At 39.4% G+C, this 24,380-nt stretch overlaps 8 protein-coding genes and 1 pseudogene across 9 annotated transcripts; 4 read left to right on the top strand and 5 right to left on the bottom strand.

Annotated features, from left to right (window-relative positions):
- Window positions 1-58: 58 nt before the first annotated feature.
- LOC104812302 (probable sodium/metabolite cotransporter BASS1, chloroplastic) lies at window positions 59-2,712 on the top strand. The gene is made up of 7 exons (XM_010539391.2): window positions 59-634; window positions 1,280-1,373; window positions 1,451-1,484; window positions 1,571-1,625; window positions 1,720-1,803; window positions 1,922-2,209; window positions 2,379-2,712. The coding sequence occupies exons 1-7, from the start codon at window positions 116-118 to the stop codon at window positions 2,529-2,531; spliced, it is 1,227 nt and encodes a 408-aa protein (XP_010537693.1). The 5' UTR covers window positions 59-115; the 3' UTR covers window positions 2,532-2,712.
- A 302-nt stretch (window positions 2,713-3,014) lies between these two features.
- Window positions 3,015-4,754, top strand: LOC104812300 (protein SRG1-like). Of its 2 annotated transcripts, none has more exons than XM_010539390.1 (4): window positions 3,015-3,389; window positions 3,459-3,706; window positions 3,792-4,119; window positions 4,294-4,754. In XM_010539390.1, the coding sequence occupies exons 1-4, from the start codon at window positions 3,141-3,143 to the stop codon at window positions 4,510-4,512; spliced, it is 1,044 nt and encodes a 347-aa protein (XP_010537692.1). In that variant the 5' UTR covers window positions 3,015-3,140; the 3' UTR covers window positions 4,513-4,754. The 2 variants fall into 2 exon arrangements, with proteins under 2 accessions (XP_010537692.1, XP_010537691.1); XM_010539389.1 differs by having other exon boundaries at window positions 4,270-4,754.
- Window positions 4,755-5,011: 257 nt separating this feature from the next.
- On the top strand, window positions 5,012-7,537 carry LOC104812299 (solanesyl diphosphate synthase 2, chloroplastic-like). Its single transcript, XM_010539388.2, has 6 exons — window positions 5,012-5,477; window positions 5,851-5,975; window positions 6,107-6,234; window positions 6,327-6,430; window positions 6,535-6,662; window positions 6,760-7,537. The coding sequence occupies exons 1-6, from the start codon at window positions 5,240-5,242 to the stop codon at window positions 7,306-7,308; spliced, it is 1,272 nt and encodes a 423-aa protein (XP_010537690.1). The 5' UTR covers window positions 5,012-5,239; the 3' UTR covers window positions 7,309-7,537.
- Window positions 7,538-7,610: 73 nt separating this feature from the next.
- On the bottom strand, window positions 7,611-8,321 carry LOC104812298 (cytochrome P450 72C1-like). The gene is made up of 2 exons (XM_010539387.1): window positions 8,266-8,321; window positions 7,611-8,171 (listed from the first exon to the last, which is right to left on the bottom strand). The coding sequence occupies exon 2, from the start codon at window positions 8,163-8,165 to the stop codon at window positions 7,746-7,748; it is 420 nt and encodes a 139-aa protein (XP_010537689.1). The 5' UTR covers window positions 8,166-8,171; window positions 8,266-8,321; the 3' UTR covers window positions 7,611-7,745.
- A 2-nt stretch (window positions 8,322-8,323) lies between these two features.
- Window positions 8,324-8,698, top strand: LOC104813301 (solanesyl diphosphate synthase 2, chloroplastic-like). Its single transcript, XM_010540868.1, has one exon. The coding sequence runs from the start codon at window positions 8,324-8,326 to the stop codon at window positions 8,696-8,698; it is 375 nt and encodes a 124-aa protein (XP_010539170.1).
- A 52-nt stretch (window positions 8,699-8,750) lies between these two features.
- LOC104812297 (cytochrome P450 72C1-like) lies at window positions 8,751-12,096 on the bottom strand. The gene is made up of 5 exons (XM_010539386.2): window positions 11,635-12,096; window positions 11,314-11,531; window positions 10,338-10,585; window positions 9,656-10,040; window positions 8,751-9,561 (listed from the first exon to the last, which is right to left on the bottom strand). The coding sequence occupies exons 1-5, from the start codon at window positions 11,912-11,914 to the stop codon at window positions 9,136-9,138; spliced, it is 1,557 nt and encodes a 518-aa protein (XP_010537688.1). The 5' UTR covers window positions 11,915-12,096; the 3' UTR covers window positions 8,751-9,135.
- A 3,265-nt stretch (window positions 12,097-15,361) lies between these two features.
- On the bottom strand, window positions 15,362-17,481 carry LOC104812296 (annotated as a pseudogene).
- Window positions 17,482-19,750: 2,269 nt separating this feature from the next.
- On the bottom strand, window positions 19,751-22,070 carry LOC104812295 (putative F-box protein At1g67390). Its single transcript, XM_010539384.2, has 4 exons — window positions 21,639-22,070; window positions 20,687-21,334; window positions 20,193-20,360; window positions 19,751-20,068 (listed from the first exon to the last, which is right to left on the bottom strand). The coding sequence occupies exons 1-4, from the start codon at window positions 21,915-21,917 to the stop codon at window positions 19,769-19,771; spliced, it is 1,395 nt and encodes a 464-aa protein (XP_010537686.1). The 5' UTR covers window positions 21,918-22,070; the 3' UTR covers window positions 19,751-19,768.
- A 141-nt stretch (window positions 22,071-22,211) lies between these two features.
- On the bottom strand, window positions 22,212-24,358 carry LOC104812294 (60S ribosomal protein L18a-like protein). Its single transcript, XM_010539383.2, has 4 exons — window positions 24,114-24,358; window positions 23,085-23,160; window positions 22,718-22,835; window positions 22,212-22,447 (listed from the first exon to the last, which is right to left on the bottom strand). Exons 1-4 carry the CDS (start codon window positions 24,310-24,312, stop codon window positions 22,388-22,390), a joined length of 453 nt encoding a protein of 150 aa, XP_010537685.1. The 5' UTR covers window positions 24,313-24,358; the 3' UTR covers window positions 22,212-22,387.
- Window positions 24,359-24,380: the final 22 nt, after the last annotated feature.

The raw sequence follows: 24,380 nt of genomic DNA, 5'->3' as shown, positions 1-24,380 counted from the left end.
AGAATTTAAGTGCACGTGAGTGAGCACGTGTAAGCTGTCACTTAGTTCGTCGGGGCTCGGTCCGATAGTTTACTGACCGATTAATCTTCGACCGATCAGAGAATCGCCGACGAAAATGGCATCGGCAGTTTCTTCCATCCTCTCTAATGGTACGACGCCATTGAAACAGCTTCAAAACCCTAAACCCACTTCGCAAAGACTCTGTCTTGTCTCCTATCGCAGACCCTTTTCGTATTCTTCTTCGTCTCTCCTCTCATCTCGCGAACTCTCTCTCGAATCCCGAACCAAGCCCTGCAAAGTCTCTGCTCCGATCGCGTACCGCCGTCGGTATTTTCTTCTTCATCGTTGCAGCATTTCTTCGGAAGAGTTTCCTACGGAGAGAAAGAAGAGCTTCGGCGAGTGGGTTGAGTGGCTCGGAGAGGTGGTTTCGACGGCGTTTCCGATATGGGTATCAGTCGGATGCTTGTTGGGGCTGTTGAAGCCAAGTGCTTTCAGCTGGGTCACGCCCAGATGGACCATCATTGGGCTCACGATCACGATGCTCGGAATGGGCATGACTTTGACGCTTGACGATCTTCGTGGTGCCTTGTCCATGCCCAAGGAGTTGCTCTCCGGCTTCGTCTTGCAGTACTCGGTCGGTTTTTTCTGTCCTATTCTTATTCATGGTCTATGATTACTGTTCGTTGACCGAATTCTAGATGGAAAGGCTGTTCCTTTACTGTGAATATAATGAGTAGATTGTGTTCTGTTACTGTGAATTCGAATATAAGTTGTTCACAAATCATAGATTGTGAAAGATGGGGTCTTGATGCTAGGTTGGTTAAGTCTCGAGGTTTCTCTATATATGCAAAGCAGAGTTCTTTAACTTGATCTTGTTTTGCAGTAGATATAAGCTTTTATTGTACTCGATGTCTCTTTTGTTGGTAGTGATCTCCAAGGATTCATATCCTGATGGATAAAGAAACTATTAAGAATGTTACTTTCCTCGTGTTTCAGCTACTATGTGCTCTACATTGGGTTGATTCATAAGGTTTTTATATGTGAATCTGATAATGTATTCGTTCTGATTAGTATCATAAACCTATGGAGTAGTTTTCGTGTGATTGGGTTCTTCATTTGAGATTATCCTAGCCATGGACCTTGCATTAGTTTCCTTTCTTGTTTCATGGTTTTCTGTGGTGTGATGCAACTTCCCTTGCGAATTTGTAACTTGTTTGGGTTTGAACCTAGTATAATAGAGAATGAATGAGTCCATAACTGCAGTCGAATCCTGTTTCAGATCATGCCCATGTCAGGATTTCTGGTGAGTAAGCTCTTGAATTTGCCGTCACATTATGCAGCAGGTCTAATATTGGTCGGTTGCTGTCCAGGAGGTAATTACATTTCTACCCGGTGAATTCATAGTATTCATTAATGTTCGGTTCTGATGCTAGTCGCTTGTTCTCTGAAGGCACTGCAAGCAATATCGTCACCTACATTGCACGGTGTGTAATCTAACACAGAAAATCAATTTCTGATCCCTTGTGATTCTTACCGCATGGCTGGATGATCTGACTTTTCATTTTTGCAGCGGAAATGTAGCACTGTCAGTGATGATGACGGCAGCTAGCACCCTTTCAGCTGTGGTTAGTGCCTCGGGCTTTATAATTCTGGTCCCGAGTATATTATATGTTTTGACATTTGAGTACATTTTCCGCTATGATATGTTCTGTTATGTAGATCATGACGCCATTTCTGACAGCCAAACTTGCCGGACAATATGTCACAGTAGATGCTCTTGGACTACTGATGTCAACACTACAGGTTAACCTTTTTCGATTTCTTGGAGTTCATGTCGATGCTTATGTGAATTTCGGTGTTTGAAACTGTCTTCTTGGCAATAGATTCACGTTTGTATCGGCGCTTGCTGGTATGCCCTCAGGTCGTTCTTCTCCCTGTATTGGGCGGTGCATTTCTTAACCAATACTTCCAAAGGCTCGTAAAATTTGTGTCTCCTCTGATGCCACCCATCGCTGTGGGAACGGTTGCGATTCTCTGTGGATATGCAATTGGTCAGAACGCATCTGCCATACTCATGTCCGGGAAACAAGTGGTCTTGGCCTCAACTCTACTCCACATGTTTGGATTTTTCTTCGGATATCTGTTCTCAAGGATGTTAGGAATCGATGTGGCTTCATCGAGAACTATCTCTATCGAGGTTGGAATGCAGGTAAGTAATGAAAGAAACAACGTCTTCCATCGGGGAGGAGAGGGATGTGTTGAATGAACTATTTTCCTATAATCTATCAACCGATGACCCTTAAAGCCCAGTTTTTTCTTGCAGAAAGTCCTTATTAGCACCAATGTAAAGCTTGAAACCTCCTGTTTGTTTTTGGCAGAACTCGGTTCTTGGAGTTGTTCTTGCGACTCAGCATTTCGGGGATCCACTCACAGCGGTGCCGTGCGCTGTTTCGAGCGTCTGCCACTCCATCTTGGGCAGCGTCTTGGCCGGCATTTGGAGACGTGATTCCCCAGAAAAAGCAGCTCCATGATTGAAGAAGAAGATGATGATGAATAAGAATGGAAGTTGCAGCGAGACGAGGAATCAAAATTTGACACGTTTTAAGGACGAATGTACTCTAAGCTAAGGGTTGTTGTCTTGAAGAGCCATGGGAATCATTCACTCATATATTGAGTTAATCTCATATTATATATACACATATTTACGATATATGATATATATGTGTCGGAGGTGTTATATATAGTGATGTGGTCCTATAGAGTAGAGAGAGAAGAAACATAACATGGTCTCGCCAAAAGTTCCGTACCAACGCATCTTTGTCTGCTCGTGAAGCAAGTATCCAAATCCAAAATAGAAGGATCATTATTGATTCATTATGTGGCCAGTCGCCGGCAGGTTCCCTCCTCCAAGTTTGCTTTATCTTGCCACCATATATAAAAAGGTTTAAATATATTAATAATTTAGAAAAATAAATTATAAAAATGGATGAAATATGTAGTATTAGAAAGAAAAAAAACGCTTCCTTCACGACTGGTGACGCCAACTCATATTAAGGACGCATCAGCTTTTTCACCTCTCGTGGCTTATACATGTTATCCTCTTGATTTGCGTCCGAGGAGGAACGGATAATATCCTATCCATGGAGGGAAAAGGGGCGAGACAGTGGAGCTCTCTCACTGTTCCTTCTGTTCAAGAACTGGTTAAGGATAACAACATCACCACTGTTCCTCCGAGGTATGTTCGGTCTGATAAGGATGGAGTCTTGGCCGGTGACGAGTTTGGTAACGGCTTACCAGTCATCGATTTGGACCGCCTGTGTTCTGCCACCACCATGGATGCAGAGCTGGAGAAGCTCGATTCCGCTTGCAGACAATGGGGCTTTTTCCAGGCATCATCTCTCTCCCTCTCTCTGTTCGTATGACAATTTGTTCTTATCCGTTGTGTTCTTCCACTGAAGCTCGTGAACCATGGAGTGGACACTTGTCTCTTGGAAAAAGCAAAGGAAGGTGTTCGAGATCTTTTCAACCTTCCCATGGAAGAGAAGAAGAAGTTATGGCAGCGAAGTGGCGATCTCGAAGGATTCGGACAAGCTTTCGTTCTGTCAGAGGATCAGAATCTTGATTGGGCCGACATGTTCTTCCTCACTTCCCAGCCTGTTCCATTACGCAGACCTCACTTGTTCCCCAAGCTACCTCTTCCCTTCAGGTTTTAACCTCAATTACCTTGTGTAAAGCCAGTCTCACTCCATTGACATGGTCTCTTGAACTCTTTCCTCCTACTTTTTCATCAGGGATGCATTAGATGCCTTTTCAACTCAAGTGATGAGCAAAGCCAGGATTCTGATATCGAAAATGGCGAGAGCCCTTGAGGTCAAACCCGAAGAAATGGAAGGTTTGTTCGACGACGGGCTATGGCAAACGATGAGACTGAACTACTACCCGCCCTGTCCAGAGCCCGACAAGGTCGTCGGCCTAACCCCTCATTCAGACGCGGTTGGCCTCACCATCCTCTTACACGTGAACGAAGTGGAAGGTCTGCAGATCAAGAAAGACGGAGGGTGGGTTCCTGTCAAGCCTTTGCCAGATGCTTTCGTTGTCAATGTGGGCGACATCATAGAGGTAAAAAGCTCGGCTCTTTCTGAGATATATGCAGAGTGTAAACCTAGAATAGAAGATAGTTTTTTTGCCGATCCTAAATAAACTTGGGATTATGGCGATATTGATGTTAATGCCAACTAAACTTGGTATTAAGGCGATGCTGATGTATAGATCGTAAACAATGGTGAATATCAGTCGGTGGAGCATAGAGCGATGGTGAAAGCAGAGAAAGAGAGGCTATCAGTCGGAGTGTTCCATAGTCCGGGGTTCGATAAAGAGATCGGTCCGGCCAAGAGCCTTGTCCGGAGACAACACAAGGCGTTGTTCAGAAGTATATCCACTGAAGACTACTTCAATGGCTTTTTCTCCAAGAAACTCGAGGAGAAATCTCAGATTCAACTCATGAGAATCTAAGATACAGAGAGGGGCTTTACAATATATATATATATATATATATATGTGTGTGTGTGAATTTGGATGCAGATGGCCTAAGAATCTGATCATTAAATCATATGAATGAGCTCATCATGCCCGTGTGTCACCCATTTGATGCATTCATTGGTGATTATAGTTTGCGATTCCAATGTATTAATTGGAAAGTATCATATGTATGATTGATGGTCCTGTTTAATTAAGAAAGGGTATATTCGTCTTTTTTTTCGTTTAATTATGATAACATAAACCGATGAAACGTTCGGTTTGATCGCGAGATTACGAACAACTCAATTGTCATTAGCAATCATTGTAAGGGCAATAATTACGACGGTTGCAAGAGAAAATCAGAAAAACCATAAGGTCAATGGGTATTCAACACGTGGCAAGATCTTAACCGCGTGATTGGATAAGCTCTCGTTTCTCGTGTTCTATGTGGTTTTGTTTCGTCCATCGAAAGAAAATTAGCCCGAAAAACCCAGAAAAAAAACTACCCACTTGATAATCTTTTGCGTTTTTAGGGAAATTTCGAATTTTTCTATACACCCAATATTCGAATTTTTCTATCCAAGAAAAAAAAGCTTGCTTTATTGCTTCCTCATGTAAAACCCAGTGTGTTTTTTGGATTCTAGTGAGAGAGCTTCACAATCCTTTCGTTTTTTTGGGTTCCCAAGCTCTCAGCGTACTGGGTTTCGGGTTTTGTCTGAGAATGGTGCTTACATGCCGGAATATAGAATTGGGTACGAGTGTGCTTGATCTGATATCATGTGGGTGTTCTTATACTTCTCGGACCGGTCATCGGTTCTTGTCCGGGAATTTCTCGAAGACGGTGTATAGGTGTCGTAGTAGCAGAAGCTATGGTGGTGCAAATTTGGTTCTTTTTAAGCGGGACATGAAGACTTGCAGAGTGATTCCGACAAAATCTCCAGAGACTGCTCTCGCCAACGGTATGATTCTCAGATTCCGCGAGTAGTTATTCCCCTTCTCTCGTTCCAGCCTGGATTGGATTGGATTCTCTGATTAGAGATTTGATAGTCATGCCATAATAGCTTGAGATGTAAAGTGGTAGACTTGTTTTGAGTATTGGATGGATATTGCTTGTGGCTGAATTCAGGACATGAGTTGACCAATTCGGAGGAGTTGGAACTTCGAATGTAGTTCAAGTTTGGACAGTTTATGTTGTCTTTGTAGAGTTATCAATCTCTGGCTTTGGTTAGATTAGAATCTCTCTGTATGTTGATAATCTGTGGTTAGTAACTTCAAACAAGTTCTTGGAACTCCGAGTTCTGAAACGTGTGATTGTGAAACTAATGACTGTAGGTATTGGAGAAGGTAAGACGGTGACGTTGGATTTGAGGAAAGAGCCAAGACTGCCGATTTCTTTGTCAGATCTGTTTGAGGTAGTAGCTGATGATCTTCAGACATTGAACAACAATCTTCTCTCGGTTAGTATCTTTGACGTTCTTGCATATATTCTCAAACAGAGGTTTCAGATTTCATGGCTGTCGGGTCGGAAGACTTGATAAGAGGAAGAAATGGTCGGAGAGTATGCATCTAAAGTAAACGTTCTTTACAGATTGTCGGTGCAGAAAATCCTGTCTTGATATCTGCTGCTGATCAGATTTTCGGGGCCGGTGGTAAGAGGATGAGACCGGGTCTGGTATTCCTCGTATCCCGGGCCACAGCTGAATCTGTAGGCCTGAAGTAATATCTCAAAGTTGCCATTTTTTCTTTTCTCTGATCCAAGTGTGTGTGTTTTTAGAACAAGACATTAACTTTCGGTTTTCTCGGTAAAGGGAACTTACAACTGAGCATCGGCGTTTGGCTGAGATCATCGAGATGATTCACACTGCAAGTTTGATACATGATGATGTCTTAGACGAAAGTGATTTGCGAAGAGGTGAGTTTCTTGCCATCATCATTTCTCAATTTCTTTATCGGAAATGTAAAGATAGTTGATCGATAGGCTCGGTAATCTTGATACGTTTTTATGTATATTACAAGGTAAAGAAACTGTTCACCAGCTTTACGGGACGAGGGTAGCTGTTTTGGCTGGAGATTTCATGTTTGCTCAAGCATCATGGTACCTTGCAAATCTCGAGAACCTCGATGTTATTAAACTCATCAGTCAGGTACTTTTCGTTTGCTCTTTTCTTTTATGGACCGACACTCTCGGATAAAGGACTCAGTACCGAAACTGTAGTTTTTTGAACTTGTATAATCTATCAGGTGATTAAAGATTTCGCAAGCGGCGAGATAAAGCAGGCTTCGAGTTTGTTTGATTGTGACGTCGAGCTGGATGACTACTTGCTCAAGAGTTATTACAAGACAGCCTCGTTAGTCGCTGCCAGCACGAAAGGAGCCGCCGTTTTCAGCGGAGTTGACAGTGATGTCACCGAGCAGATGTATCAGTTCGGGAAGAATCTCGGCCTCTCTTTCCAAATAGTCGACGACATTTTGGACTTCACCCAATCCTCAGAGCAGCTTGGGAAGCCCGCAGCTAATGACTTGGCCAAGGGAAACTTAACTGCACCCGTGATATTCGCTCTCGAGAACGAGCCGAGGTTGAGAGAGATCATCGAGTCCGAGTTTTGCGAGCCCGGATCTCTCGAAGAAGCGATTGAACTGGTGAGAAATTGCGGTGGGATCAAACGGGCACGGGAATTAGCCGAGGAAAAAGCGGATCTCGCAGTAAAGAATCTGCAGTGCCTCCCTCGGAGTGCCTTCAGGTCGGCTCTGGAGGATATGGTGATGTATAATCTCGAAAGGATCGATTAAAAGAAGGAAAGAACAAGAAAGAGGCTTGAAGGGTATAAACCCTAAAACAGTATAGCACAGAAAGGGCATTGTGCCTATTGTCTTTGCAGCAATTTGTTAACACTTTTTACTTGTACAACAACAGAAAGATTCCTTTGTTCTTGTAAAATGATGCCTCAGAGGCAACTGTATCTGTCACAGTTTTGTTTTGGTTCCCTGATTAAATCCCGAAAAACATGGATTTGTTGCTCGGATTCGTACTCCAAACCCTGTTTCGGGGACCGGTAAGCGACAAAGAGTCAGTATCTATGGCGTGACAAGAATGCGAAACAAGGTGAAAAACTTCTTATTTGTAGGTATGGATCTCCATGTTTCACCTTGGTAAGAGCTTAGGAGCTATATATATATATATGTACACATACACACAAGTCAGGTGCTTATATATATCGTTCTTCTTCTTAGATCTTGCGGATGATGATATGAGCTCCATGTTGCGGAAACGTTGTCGCAGCTGGGAGAGGAGCGTGAGTATATGAAGGAGAGAGCTCAAGCCTGAACCTTTGAAGAACCTCGGCCACGAATAGCTTCGCTTCCAGCATCGAGAAGTTCTGTCCGATACATGTTCGAGGTCCCGAACTGAACGGTAAGAAGGAAAGTCTTCCCTTTGTTGCACTTGCCACTCCGTTGGCAAACCTCTCGGGCTTGAATTCTTTCACGTCGTTACCCCAGAGATCGGGATCGTGATGAACCAGAAGCATCGGTATCGTGACCACGACTCCTGCAGGCAGGCTGAACCTCTCCAGCTTCAGTTCTTGTTCGGTTATCCGACATGTGAAGTAAGCTGGTGAGTACAGTCTCAGAACTTCGTGGAGGATCATCGATATCTGATGAAGCCAAATCAGTTAGCGTTCTAACAAAAAAAGAAGAAGCAGAAAACACTCTCTCTCTCGTGAGTTCGGGATTTCGTTACGAACTTACGGTTTTCAGGTGGCTTAGCCCTTCGAAATCCGGCTCGTTCTTACCGAACACTTGAAAGATGTATCAGTTCGGGAAGAATCTCGGCCTCTCTTTCCAAATAGTCGACGACATTTTGGACTTCACCCAATCCTCAGAGCAGCTTGGGAAGCCCGCAGCTAATGACTTGGCCAAGGGAAACTTAACTGCACCCGTGATATTCGCTCTCGAGAACGAGCCGAGGTTGAGAGAGATCATCGAGTCCGAGTTTTGCGAGCCCGGATCTCTCGAAGAAGCGATTGAACTGGTGAGAAATTGCGGTGGGATCAAACGGGCACGGGAATTAGCCGAGGAAAAAGCGGATCTCGCAGTAAAGAATCTGCAGTGCCTCCCTCGGAGTGCCTTCAGGTCGGCTCTGGAGGATATGGTGATGTATAATCTCGAAAGGATCGATTAAAAGAAGGAAAGAACAAGAAAGAGGCTTGAAGGGTATAAACCCTAAAACAGTATAGCACAGAAAGGGCATTGTGCCTATTGTCTTTGCAGCAATTTGTTAACACTTTTTACTTGTACAACAACAGAAAGATTCCTTTGTTCTTGTAAAATGATGCCTCAGAGGCAACTGTATCTGTCACAGTTTTGTTTTGGTTCCCTGATTAAATCCCGAAAAACATGGATTTGTTGCTCGGATTCGTACTCCAAACCCTGTTTCGGGGACCGGTAAGCGACAAAGAGTCAGTATCTATGGCGTGACAAGAATGCGAAACAAGGTGAAAAACTTCTTATTTGTAGGTATGGATCTCCATGTTTCACCTTGGTAAGAGCTTAGGAGCTATATATATATATATGTACACATACACACAAGTCAGGTGCTTATATATATCGTTCTTCTTCTTAGATCTTGCGGATGATGATATGAGCTCCATGTTGCGGAAACGTTGTCGCAGCTGGGAGAGGAGCGTGAGTATATGAAGGAGAGAGCTCAAGCCTGAACCTTTGAAGAACCTCGGCCACGAATAGCTTCGCTTCCAGCATCGAGAAGTTCTGTCCGATACATGTTCGAGGTCCCGAACTGAACGGTAAGAAGGAAAGTCTTCCCTTTGTTGCACTTGCCACTCCGTTGGCAAACCTCTCGGGCTTGAATTCTTTCACGTCGTTACCCCAGAGATCGGGATCGTGATGAACCAGAAGCATCGGTATCGTGACCACGACTCCTGCAGGCAGGCTGAACCTCTCCAGCTTCAGTTCTTGTTCGGTTATCCGACATGTGAAGTAAGCTGGTGAGTACAGTCTCAGAACTTCGTGGAGGATCATCGATATCTGATGAAGCCAAATCAGTTAGCGTTCTAACAAAAAAAGAAGAAGCAGAAAACACTCTCTCTCTCGTGAGTTCGGGATTTCGTTACGAACTTACGGTTTTCAGGTGGCTTAGCCCTTCGAAATCCGGCTCGTTCTTACCGAACACTTGAAAGACCTCTGCTCTCGCTTTTTCCTGCCAGTCTGGATATTGGCTTAGGGAAACCAGTGACCAGACAAGCAAGGAAGCTGTCACGTTCTGGCCAGCGAGATAGAAGGCTTTACAGTCATCGATTAGATCATCGATGGTCAGTCCAGATTCGGGTCCTTGCTCTTTGATCAACTTGGAATTCGAAGTCAACATCGAGCACAAAAGGTCGCCGTTCTTAACGGTTCCTCCTCTGTTTATCTCCATCTCTTTCGCCTCGATCATAGCTTTGAACATTGCCCTCATTTCCCTTTCGGTCCCTCTCAGTCTCTTGTTGAACTTTGTCGGCAAAAACCTGCAGTAAAATGAAATGAATGTTCCAAATTACCACTCTTTCTGCTTCTCTGTCATTAGAGACAGAGCATGTGCTGAGAAACAGAGTAGAGAAAATAACAGAAGATTTTCTCGTTCTGGTTTCCCTCTGTTCTGCATTTTCTCAGCTTTTCTTGGCATCCAAACACTTTCCCGGATCACGTCTAAGATCTGTGAGAGTTTTATGATCGAAAACTCGGAAACCCGGAAGTAAAAAAATCATCTAAAAGTCTTTAAAGAGTGACAAGAACTGCATCTGGTAAACATTTCGATCATTTACCTGGATCCAGGAATGTAGACGGATCGAATGGCTTGAAGGCCAAGATCGATCTGTTCTTGCTGGGTTTCGAAGATCTTGATTCCATCTTTGTAGCGATCGCCGAAAGCAGCTCGAGAAAGCATGCGTTTGGACAAGCCCAGACAGTACGGCCATGAATCAAGCTCCACTGAATCTCTTGTCTCTGGTAATAATGTCTCCCATTCTTCTAACATCTCCTTGCAACTCGTGTTGAAAGCTGGTAGTATGTTCTGTCCAATTTTTTTGTTTTTGTTTTTTTTTTCATGCAGATTATTCAGATTATATGATCCATCTTTCGTCAAAGATTAGAGAGTATTAATTAGTACTATGTCTCCTCGGTGTTTCCTCGGCCATCTGATGTTTGAGTTGCCTAAAACAGGGTTTAGGAGTTGACTTTGGGGTATTTGGTTCTATTATTTTATAGTTCGATTGATTTTATATTTATTTTGTATCTAATTAATTTTGTTTTAAAAACTTTTTTTTTTGTTTTTAGATCATAATATTCGATTCGATATATTTCAACTCAAGTTTATGAAATAGATAAATAGGGATATTTTTCAGTAAATCAAGTTTTGGACATAAATGTACCATACGAATATGGAAAAACCATTTTCCTTTTAATATTATAAAAATCATACACACAACACACATATATATATGTATATTGAATTCAATATTTTTATTCATAAAAACCCCATTTAATAAATTAATGCATTTATTATTCGTATTAAATTTTGTAGGACTTTTTTGACGGTCGTCTAACAAACCCCAACAAAGAGGCAGTGAAAGCGTTACACTATAATTGTTTGTAAGTCCAAAAAGTACATAAAAGGATCATTGAATTGCGGCTTTACTATTAATAATATATAGAGTCAGAAATGTGCGTAATCTTCTTAATATACAAAATGTATATATATATATATATATATGTATGTATGTATGTATAGTAGGAAAATACCTTCAAGTTGTCGATACGAAAGGAAGGGTTGAGAATGGTGCGGTGCTTGGACCATTTAAGGCCCTGGTGATCGAGCAGACCGCTTATGAAGACGTGGTTGTGGGATCCGATCTTCGGCTTGGGAAACACTTCGTGTCGGGACAGAATCTCTCGCAGTGTCTCCGGCTCCATCACTATCACGTTCGGATACGGTCCATGCCACGTGAAGCACTTCTTCCCTTACCATATACAACCCACATCATTCAATTCAATCAACGACTATACATACACCTATACATACGTATATTTGTTGAAAAGATTGTGTTTTTGTGATAAGGGTACCGTATTTTTTGACGGTGTGGTGGGCGAAAGGCATCATCCTTGGAAGAATATCGGAGCCGAGAGGGAGAGGAGAGGAGTGAGCAAGTCTTTCCATGGAGTTGCTATCCTTCATATCTCCCATCAGAATTCTGTAAGGGTTTCCGCAGAACCCTTGTTCCCTCAAGTATTTCTCCAGCTTCTTCGGCCTGAACCACACCCAATTCATCGCTCTCCACATCAAATACGCTACCAAACTCCATATCCCCACCATTAGCCATCCTCCCATTGTCACCTTCTTCATCTCTCTCTCTCTCTCTCTCTCTCTCTCTGAATTCTTCCAAGGAAGGAAGAATGAAACGAGGGTGTGACAGCTTATATATATATATGCGTGTATGTATATATATATGTCATACGTATTGTATATGTATGTATGTATGTATGTATGTATGTATGTGGTGTATATGTGTGAGAGATTGGGTGTGGATGAATGGAGAGGTGGATGAAAGTTGGGAATAATAAAATGATGGAAATGGCTGTATGTGGACTGGCACATTAAGAATTTATTATAACACTTAAGTTCATTTGTGTTATTTCAAAAAATAAATAAATTTTAATAATAATAATAATAAATATTGTATTCCTTTCCTTACGCTACCTGCATGTGGCTTTATTGCATGAGGTTGATATGTAGAATTCCCCTTCCTCTATTTGACTTCATTTCTTTTTAACTTTTATAATACCCTATTTTTTTTCCCATTTTCAATGGGGTTTTTATTTCTTTTTTTGAATTTTTTTGGTTAGGTAACATATATATATTTATAGATAGAGAGATTAAAGTTTCTTCAATCTTTTTTTTACTTTTTTTTTTTGTAATTAGTAAGATTCTCTTCATAATTACCGTTTTGTAGTATGTTTTTGCCGTCTGTTTTCTTCTTTTATCCTGTTATATTAATCCTTTTGGTCGCATAAATTGTGCACTCACTATCAATTGAATTTTAATTTTTTGGATATTTCCAATGAGAAAAAGTAAAGAAAAGAAAATGGCATAGCTACCATCTACGGTCATTCTTTATTTTCAACCAATATATATTGAATCATAAATAACCAATATAATATCAAAACATTTTCAAATATACAAATCAATATAGTATTAGTACTCATAGATTATATTAGTTCATATCTTTACTTTTATTAAATGAAACCAACACAAAAATAAACGCTATTAAAAGAACCATAATTTGGACATTTAATGGTATATATATTGTTGATTTGTTTTATTTAATTTGGGGGGCCAATAAATATGGACCGCCTAGATGTCGTTGCTCACTGGAAACGTGAATAACGATGTCAACTCTGTTGCAGAACAAAAAAAAAATTGCATGTGACAATGCGATATAATGTTCCAACCATATCTTATAATTAAATTCAATTTGTGTTTAATAATCACGGTTGCATGCCATGCATGATCATGCGTTCATTTTGCTTATTATTGTTTATTAATTCCACGTAGACAGACAAGAATTGTTCATTAATCCCCATGACATTATCAGCAGATTATTAGTAATTATATGGATAAGCTTTGATTAGTCAGAATTATATTAGTAGCGACGAAAAAAATTTGCTGCAAAATTAATTCACATTTTTTAGATACAATATAGAAGGAAACAATATAAAAGAACTAGCTTACCCATTCGATTTGGATATAGAATTAATATAATTATCTTTTAATTGAATTTAATTTTCACGGATATATATACCTAAGTTAATATAACTTGAATTCCCAATGAAAATTAAAAAAAAATGAACAATGAAAATACTTTTTTATGAAGATTGAATTCGAATCCAAAACTTAAAAATTGAAGGGTAATAAAACATCAATTATTGAAAATCGTAGAAACATATATTGATTTGGATATGATTTTTCGAAAAATGATTATTAGCAGATGAATGAAAGTAGCGTAATATACATTTGTAATGTAATGAAATCACGGCATCGTTCAGATAATCGCCGTGAGAAAAAAAAATCAATTTTATGATAGAAAATAAAATAAACATTATCAAATTATCCCTAACGTCTTATAAATAAATATCAGCATATGGTTTTTATATTCGTGGAGGTTACATCTATTCGTGAAGAGTTGTTATACACCTTTTCACTTCACAAATAGCCACTTAAAAATTTTAATATGCAAAAGGGTCCGAGGCGACACTTAAACTAATATCTTTTAATTAACGTTAATGATAAGGACTCTAGCTTAAACTAATATATTTTTATTCTAAAACGCGACGCAAACGCAAAACGCAAACGCTTACGATTCATCTGAACCGTCGAAGTCGTAGATCCATATTTGACTCCATTTTCTTGTCCATGCATGGGAGTACGTTTTGTTTTTTTAATAACTTATGGGAACGGTTGTCTCTTTCCAAGGCTTTTGTCCCTCCTTCAGACACCGTTCCTCATCCTCAGGAGCTCTTCTGTCCTGTCATGTATGTGTTTATGAACCATTCCAAATTGATCATCTTCACGTGTATATATATATATATATATATCCATATATTGATAATCCGAAAGTTCACCGAACTTTTTGACCGACTATATCTCGGAGAAGATCGGAAAAACCCATATGAATGTTCCTTCCCATATGAAGATTCGAACCCAGGTTGGGACGAAGCTTTGCTCTCTTCCTTATCGGTTGAGCCACCCAATCTTGAATCACACATATATATAAATATATATATATATATACCTTGAGGCAGATTTCAAGCATGACCAAACGTGACCAAACGTGCAATACACAGATGCATAGATATGATGAATCTCCATTGTTCACCTTGTAAGAGCTAAATAGTTTTATATATATATATATATGTACACAAACACGCAAATGAAACCCTAGACAGGATTGAAGCTGCACAATGCTTCACCTTCCGGGCACTTATTATTATACCGTTCTTCTTCTACTTCTTAGATCTTGTGGATGATGATATGAGCTCCATGTTGCGGAAACGTAGCTACGTCGGGGAAGGGAGCGTGAATATATGAAGGAGAGAGCTCAAGCCTGAACCTTTGGAGAACCTCGGACAGGAAGAGCTTTGCTTCCAACATCGAGAAGTTCTGTCCGATACATGTTCGAGGTCCCGAACTATACGGTAAGAAGCAAAGTCTTCCGTTTGTTGCGCTAGCCACTCCGTTGGCAAACCTCTCGGGCTTGAATTCTTTCACGTCGTTACCCCAAAGATCGGGATCGTGATGAACCAGAAGCATCGGTATCGTGAGCATGACTCCTGCAGGTAGGCTGAATCTCTCCAGCTTCAGTTCTTGTTCGGTTATCCGCCATATGTAGTTGGCCGGTGAGTACAGTCTCAGAACTTCATGGAGGATCATCGTTATCTGATGACTCCAAATCAGTTAGTATTACGGAGAATCAATCATAGGAAGCAAATCCCGAGATTGTAACCTTTACATAACAGTTTCCTAAATTGTAGCCAAGCTAGCGTGTATATATCATTGGAGACAAGTGTAAATCTAATGCAATATTCTCAAACGTTAAATGGTATCAGATCCTGTAATTCGGAATTCTCGTGATTCGTGAATTCGGAATTTCGTTACGAACTTACGATTTTAAGGTGGCTTAGCCCTTCGAAATCCGGCTCGTTCTTACCGAACACTTGGAAGACCTCGGCTCTCGCCTTTTCTTGCCAGTCCGGATATTGGCTTAGAGAAACCAGTGACCAGACAAGCAAGGAGACTGCAACATTCTGGCCGGCTAAATAGAAAGATTTACAATCATCGATTACATCATCAATGGTCAGTCCAGATTCAGGTCCTTGCTCTTCAATCAACTTGGAATTCGAAGCCAAAATCGAGCACAAAAGGTCGCTGTTCTTCGCGGATTCTCCTCGGTCTATGTCGTTCCGTTTCGCCTCGATCATAGCTTTGAACATTGCCTTCATCTCCCTTTCGGTTCCTCTCATCCTCTTGTTGAACTTTGTCGGCAAGAATCTGCAGGAAATGAAATGAATGTTCCAATTTAGTGACTGTTTGGTTTTCTTCTGTTCTACATTTTCTCAGCTTTTCTTGGTATCCAAACACTTTTCCAGATCACGTCTAAGATCTAAGTAAAGAATCGTCTAAAAGTCTTTAAAGAGCAACATGAACTGCATCTGATAACCATTTCGATCATTTACCTGGATCCAGGAACGTAGACTGATCGTAGAGCTCGAAGGCCAAGATCGACCTGTTCTTGCTGGGTTTCGAAGATCTTGATTCCATCTTTGTAGCGATCCCCAAAAGCAGCTCGAGAAAGTATGTGTTTGGACAAGCCCAGACAGTACGGCCATGAATCGATCTCCACTGAATCTCTTGTCTCTGGTAATAATGTCTCCCATTCTTCCAACACCTCCTTGCAACTCGTGTTGAAAGCTGGTAGTATGTCCTGTCCAATATATATATATTTTTTTATTTCACGCAACTTATTCAAATTAATATGATCTATATATGTTTTTGGTTTTTTTTGTTTCTTTCCTTTTTTATTAAGTTGGTTTTTACAAAAATCATATTATTCTATTTTTGGATAATATAGTTATGTATTTGGTTTGATTTGAAATTAATAACCCAAGCAAAATGTCCGGATACAACCTCCAAAACAAATCTCAAGATTCTTTAATTCAATCTTATGAAATAGGTTCCGTTCTATTATTAAACAACCATATGATAAACAGGGATGTTTGTGGAGTAAATCAAATTTTCTAAACTCAATTTATCATATATATATATATATATATATATATGTATGTATATTAATTTAACGTTTTCTTATTATAAAACCATTTAATAAATCAATAAATTGATTGTTCATATTAAGTTTTGCATGACTATTTAGATGTCCATGATCGATCAATTTAACCCCAACAAAAAGGTGGTGAAAGCGTTACACTAATTGCTTAAATGGAAGCCCAAAGGTCATTGATCCGTGGCTTTATTGTTATTATAGAAAGTCTTTGTAATATATAAACATATATATATATATATATATATATAGAGAGAGAGAGAGAGGGGGGGATACCTTCAAGAAGTCGATGCGAAAGGAAGGATTGAGTATGCTACGACGGTGGGACCATTCACGGCCTTCGTGATCGAGGAGACCACTAATGAAGACATGCTTGTGGCTTCCGATCTTAGCCTTCGGAAACTCTTCGTGTCGGGACAGTATCTCTCGTATTGTCTCTGGCTCCATCACTATCACATTCGGATACGGTCCATTCCATGTGAAGCACTTCTTCCCTACGTATATGCATCCATGGATGAATATATACACACAAAATATGGAATATATATACGTACAGTTTCCTAACTAAAGGTAAAAGGGTTGCGTATTTTTAAGAACGTACCGTATTTTTTGACGGTGTGGTGGGGGAAAGGCATCATTCTTGGAAGAATATCGGAGCCGAGGGGGAGAGGGGAGGAGTGAGCATGTCTTTCCATGGAGTTGCTATCCTTGATATCTCCCATCAGAATTCTGTAAGAGTTTCCGCAGAACCCTTGTCTCCTCAAGTATTTCTCCAGCTTCTTCGGCCTAAACCATACCCAATTCATAGCTCTCCATACCAAATACACTATCAAACTCCATATCCCCACCATTAACCATGCTCCCATTGTCACCTTCTTCATCTCTTCTCTCTCTCTCTCTCTCTCTCTCTCTCTCAATTCTTCCCAAGAAGTAAGAATATGAAATAAAGGGGTGAGGGCTTATATGTACGTACGTATGTACGTATGTACGTACGTATGTATGTATGTATGTATGTAGATGAAGAGAGAGGTGGATGACAGTTGGGGGTGATAAAATGATGGGAAAGGCTGTGTATGTAAAGTGGTAAATTGAGAATTTATTATAACGATAAGTTCGTTTGAGTTATTTCGAAAAACTAAATAAATATTGTATTCCTTTCCTTACGCTACCTGCATGTGGCTTTTTATTGCATGAGGTTGATATTGATATATAGAAAGCCCCCTCTTGTCCTCCATTTCTTTATTTAAAAAAATTTATAATTTCCTCGTTTTTTTCATTTAAAATGGAGTTTTGATATTTTTCTTCAATCGTATTAACTTTTTTCAGTTAGTAAGATTCTCTTCATAATTAACGTTTTGTAGTATGTTTTTACAGTCTTATTTTTTCCCTAACCCTATGTCATATATAAATTGTGCGCTCACTATCAATTGAATTTTGATTTTTGGATGTTTCCAAAGAGAAAAAAGTTATGAAAATAAAACAACAATGTCTACTATCTATAGTCATTCTTTATTTTCGTTCAATATAAATCATAAATAACGAATATAATATCAAAACATTTTGAAATATACAAATCAATAGTAGTCATATATCTTAAATTATTCTCATATATATATACTTTTATTACATGAAAAATTAAGAACGCTATTAAAAGAACCATAATTTGAACATTTAATGGCTTTTTTTTTTTTTTTTTTATAAATTTTTTTTTGGGGGGGGGGGGGGGTTACAACCTTAAGTATGAAATCATGTCGCTATACTCATAATTAAATTCAATTTTTATTTTATGATCATGTTTTTTCCATGATCATGTGTTTATTTTGTTTATATTATTATTATTGTTTATTAATTCCACATAGGCAGACAAGAACTAGTTATTAATCGCAACGACATTATCAACGGATTATTAATTAAATGGATAAGCTTTGCTTATCGAAAATTCCGAAAAATCCGAACCGATCCGTTATTCGATTCATATCCGAACCGAAAATTCGGATATCCGGAGTTTACGGATCGGATACGGATATTTATTTAGAGATATTTGTCGGATACGGACCGGATACGGATATTAAAATTTAATTATCCGACATATCCGATCCGATCCGTATTTTGTAATAATATTATTAAATATAAGAATAATTTGATATGAAGATTTAAAATGCTTAATATTTACACGTTTTTTAGGGTGATTCAAGAAAAATTTTATATATATTGAGGTTTATAATAATCTTTTGAATATTAAGATTTAGTATGTTTAATGTTTTGAATTTTGAATTTTGAATATATTTGTATGTGATAAATTATAATTATATTTATATTTGAGTTGATTTGAAATATTTAAATTATGAATTTTAAATTTGTGAATATCATTTATCTTAAATAGATTGTATATTTTATTTATATCTGAATTTTTTATTTAATTTAAATTTAAAATTTTATAATATTTTAGGTCGGATACGGATATCCGCAAATATCCGTGATTTTTACGAATATCCGAAGTTGCGGATATCCGAAAATTACGGATCGGATACGGATAACAAAATCGAATATTTGTGCGGATCGGATACGGATACGGATATCTCAAAAATCCCGGATATCCGATCCGTGCCCACCCCTATCCAGAACTATATCAGTAGCTAGTGAGGCACTTGTGTGGCGGAATTAATTCGCTTTTCAGATATAAAGTAGATGTATCTAAATCCAATTTAGTTAAAATTTTGATTTTATATATATAATAACTTAATTTTGAATTATGAAAATTAAAAGGGTTGGAAAAATAAAATAAAAAATCCAAGAACCAACCATATGTGTTAAAAATCGGATAAATATATTGATACAGATGTGGATATATATATACACACACAAAAAACTAACTAACATGAATTTGAATTATGAAAATCAATAGGGTTAAAAATAAACAAGAAGATACAAGAACCAACAATATGAATTCAGAATGCGTAATCATTTTCCGATAAGTGTTATCCTAGACCAAGATCCAGACTAATTCCGAGAACGGGAGTCAGCCGTTTGAATTATATGCTCCCTCTCCAAACTTGATCTTCGAACTCGGGATGAGACAGACGCTTTGCACCATTTTTACCGGTTGAACTATCCAAATTTGGATGCGGATAAATGAAATTAACGAAATATATATTTGGTATTTGATTTATCATTCGGATTAGGATATTTTGGATTTTTTTCTTAATATGCGTGTTTACATCTAAAACGTAATATAAAATTAACCGGAAGGAGCGTCTTTTAACGTTAATGATAATTAATGGCTCTTAAATTCATATAATTTTATTCCAAAATATCTAACAAAAAATTGCATGTGACAAATTAAGAGATATATGATATAGAGATTCTCAGATGCTAGTTGAAGTGATGAAAATTAGATCATTGGAGGCTTTGGGAAGGCGGGAAAGCTTGTCGAGTGCAACGGCGGTCTCATCGCTTTCAGCGTCTGCGATATGTATCGCCATATTCTTCATCACATTGCCTTCCATCACGAAACGCGACGCAAACGCAAACGCCTCCTCTGAGCCGTCGAAGTCGTAGATCCATACTGACTCCATTTTCTTGTCCATGCATGGGAACGGTTTTGTCTCTTTCCAAGGCTTTTGTCCCTCCATCAGACACCGTTCCTCATCCTCAGGAGCTCTTCTCTGTCATGTTATGTGTTTATGAGCCATTCCATATCGATCATCTTCACGTATATACATACACATATATGTTTGTATATATAAGTTGAAGCAGAAGATATATATATATATATATATATATACATACCTTCAGACAGATTTCAAGCATGGCCAAGCGACCGCATTCCCTAAGAAGTTTCGACAAAATCTCCATGTCTCTTGGATTCTTCACGTTCACATTTACCGACATAACTCCCAAATGCCTCAGCAAACCGGTGTTGCCCATCAGTATTTCGCACTCGATGCTTTCATTGGCCTGATGACATACATACGTATACATATATATATATATATATATGTATGTATGTATGGGTGTATAAATAGAAAAGATTAGATGTCTTAATCAATGTAACAATCAATGTGTGTATAACTTTTGTGAAGGAAAACCACTAGTTGGTAGTCCAGTGGTCGAGAGGTGATAAAGTCATTTTAAGGTTCTAAGTTCGATTTCGCTAATGGTAAGAAGGAAACACAATTAATTGAATGACTAAAAACTGACTTCAAACCTATAGGCCGAAGGCCTAGTGAACCTCCTACTTATCCAAAAAAAAAAACTTTTGCGAAGAAAAGTGTGCTTAATACCTCGATTCGATCTTTGACACTGCCTGAAATGTTATAGCCTAAGTAACCTTCATTTCTGCTCCAGTAGCTTCTGTGAAAGGCGAGTTTCGGAGCATTAATGGTGAAGTGTTCCTTCCGACAACTTAGGTCATCAAGAACAAGAACATCAAGATCAGGCGCATCCACCTCAATCATGGGAACGGCCAGTCCAGACAGCTCCAAGAACTTCAAGCTGTCGTTGTAAATCTTGAGATCGACGTTCATGTTAAAAACAAACCTAAGGACGAGTTCTTTGAGGTAAGGGCAGAACAGAAGTATCCTGTTGATATCGTTTGATTCAACGAAAACCCTAACGAGCTTAAGGGTCAAGAGGTTATAGCAATTCCAGAACCCGAATTCGGTGGGTATGCAGAAGCGATTGAGCTCAAGAGAATGGAGGCTCCTGCCGGCGAAAATCTCACGGGGAAAGTTGATGGCTACACTTCTGTAGTAGTCGTACTTGCTTTTCGGGTAATCCCAAGAACCCGTTTCGCAGATAAGAGCGAGATCTTTGATGTCTTTGTCGTGCACAAGATACCGGACCCAATCTATGACATTCCCTTCCCTAACATGCTGCAAGAAATGGTGGATTCTACAGCTTTCCATAGAACCATGGAAATTGCGCAGAACCTGTAACCTCAAAAGCCAATACAATATATGTATATATGTCTTGGAATTAGATCGAGTTGCGGACAGAACCGTAAAGATGTTTGGTCTTTAAACGTATATTCCTTTTCTTGGACTCAAAGAAACCCATTCGGAAAACACTTAAAAACGGTAATATATGATTTTATGTTTTGAGAATCCAAACGTTTTTTTAAAACTCACCAAACTATAGAATAGTTTAAACTTTGTCATAAAGTTCATTAGCGTCTTGTAGGTCATAAAGTTACAAACTTCAAAGAATTTCGAGCGTATATATACGAAAACGAACCTCGATCATGAGAAGAGAAGCATGATTTCCGGCTAGTACTGCCAGCTGCCGGGGAACGTTCATGAATCTGCGCATGTCAAAGACGAGATCCGGGTTCTGCCGCCAAACATTTTCCCATCTCTTTGACAAAACACATGTACGCATCGCTTCTTCTGTGGACAATCTCTCCAAGATTGTCCCAAGGAGCTCGTCAGGGAGTTTGCTGATGAAATCATTTCCGACTCCATCACATTCACATGCCCTTGTTTGGTTTTGATGATTGGATAGTGAATCCTCCATTGATTCCACTCGGCTTGGGGGGAAGACAGAGGGTCGATCTCTAAATGTTTAGGACAAGATCACAAAGCAGGAAATGTAAGAGATCGAGAGAGAGAGAGAGAGAGAGAGAGAGAGAGAGAGACTGTGTGTGTTTATAAGCATGAAAAGGCACAAGCTGTGGGGCAAATATCAGAGTAATGTCATTACAGATAAATCCTACAAGACTATTTTAGGGTTGTCTCATTTGGACATTTCTTAAATGTGGTTTCCTTGTTTTAAAAAAGAGAAAAAAAAGAGTTGACCACATAGTCAACGGAAATAAAACACTTGGAGATATGCATTCAAACATAAGAGATCCTTCATCACAGACACTTTGAAGCAACCGTTTCTTATTGAATTTCATAGAAAAATAAAGGTACAAAGGTCAAAAGATAGGAAATTCATTGTATTGAAGCTGTACAAACAAATACAGAATTGAAGGAAGAGCAGATTCACCAGTCCTCTGCCCCTTTGGATACACCAAGAATCGCAGCAATGGTGACGAGAATAGCCTGCGTGAGTGAAGAGGTAACTCATAAACACCAAAACCACAAATAGCAAGTGAGATGTGCATGTTGTTCTTAACCATCATCAACCTCGAAACTGTCAAGTGGTTGGTTACTCTTTGTGACATACTAACAGGGAAGTATGGAGGGTGAGGGGAGGCACAAGAAAAAATATGGGGTTGGAGATTTAAAGGGCAAGGATGAAAAAGCTCTTTTTTATGAAAAAAAAAATCTTGCAAAAGGAAAAAGGAGAAGTATTGGTAAGAAACCACTCACAGCAATGGTGCAAGCAATGTATCCTGGCTTCTCCCGGTAGTCTATCCTCCTTCCACACATCATGATAAACAACCCGACATACCAAGGGATTGCACCGAGGAAGAAACCGATTATGAACCTTCAAAAAGGTTAAATATTTTATCAGAATCTGTAGACGATTGAGTACTATTCGGTTATACTCTACAACCAAGATCACCGTAGCCAGCAAATATCCTGAGTACCATTCGATCCAAACATGCAGGATCTTGGTAGAGTTTATGTTCAACCAGATGAAGGCAGACATAGAAATTGTAATCTCAGAAAGAAGCAGAACTTTGTTAGTCTTTGGGATTTCATTTGAAGGATACACAAGAAATGGGAAACTTACAGGAACCAACCGAGACCAATCCCACAGCAAGGAAGGCGGCGTTGTCTCACAGGTCTTCCTTCAGCAACAGCATAAACTGGAATGGAAAATTGGAAATGGGGGTATAGCTAAATATTTCCTCAGTAAATCAAACATGCAGATATATGACAATACCTAGGCTATCCCTACCTCTCCACAATTTCATCTTGCCACATCAAAAGAAGCTATGCATACATATCCCATTTACAAGCTAAATATTTTCGCCATATCCAGACGAACAAGAACAATGCAGGTCTTGGATTCGATCGAAGACTATAAAACAAAAATCAAACCAATAACAAGAAGCCTAAATACCCTGAACCCCATATATAATATTATAACAAGAAGCCTAAATATCTTGAACAAAGAACGAACAACTTTACAATCCTTTATTAGTTTCTCTTCGCATAGGTCCCCACAAAAAGAGTCTTTGGCCGTAAGAGAAAATCCAAGCAGCAAACCTTTAAGTCGTATCTATATCCAATCGGTAAAAGATCGCACATTTACTTTCCAGGCTTTGCTCAATAATCAAAGTTGCAGATATCTGATCCCATACCTATCCCTCTCCATACTTTCATCTCACCATAGCCAGACAAATCAGAACGAACCAGGTCTTGATCCAACAGAAGACACTTTATAAGATTTTAACTACGTTGACCTCAATTCCAACTTCAGATAATCCAATTCAAAAGAACCAGAATATCCTCGATCCCCATATCATTTATCATAAAAAGAAGACCAAAAATCTTGAACAACAAAGGGACAATCTCACAACCTAAATTGGTTTCTCTAGCCGTATGATCAGCCTCTGTCCAGAAGAGTAGCTTCAATACCAAATTCATACACTACTACGAGCAAGAAAAGAAAAAAACCCATCATCATCGACATCGACCAGAAGAGTAGCTTCAATACCAAATTTCACACCAGAAATTTTCCAATCGGCATGTAAAAAAGACGCCTGCAAATACACATACGCATACGTATATTTGTGTAATGTGTACAGGAGTGCACCTGGGACGGTCTGGTATCCATGGACGTAGTAGGAAGCAGTAGAATCGTAAGATCCCGACGATGGAGCAGGCTGCGGGAAACCGGTGATCGGCGGCGAAATCGGCGGCGGAGGGTAATTGGCGACGCCTTGAAATGTTCCGTACTGATTCTGATGATCCCCTGCGACGCCTCTGCTCCTCTCTTCTTCTCCACCGCTCATCTTCTCTCTCTCTCTCTCTCTCTCTCTCTCTCTCTCTCTCTCTCTCTCTCTCTCTCCCGTCGACAGTT

The sequence above is a fragment of the Tarenaya hassleriana genome, unplaced genomic scaffold (assembly GCF_000463585.1).
Source record: "Tarenaya hassleriana unplaced genomic scaffold, ASM46358v1 Cleome2, whole genome shotgun sequence".
Lineage (NCBI taxonomy): Eukaryota > Viridiplantae > Streptophyta > Magnoliopsida > Brassicales > Cleomaceae > Tarenaya > Tarenaya hassleriana.
This window is presented reverse-complemented; position numbering and strand designations above follow the sequence as displayed.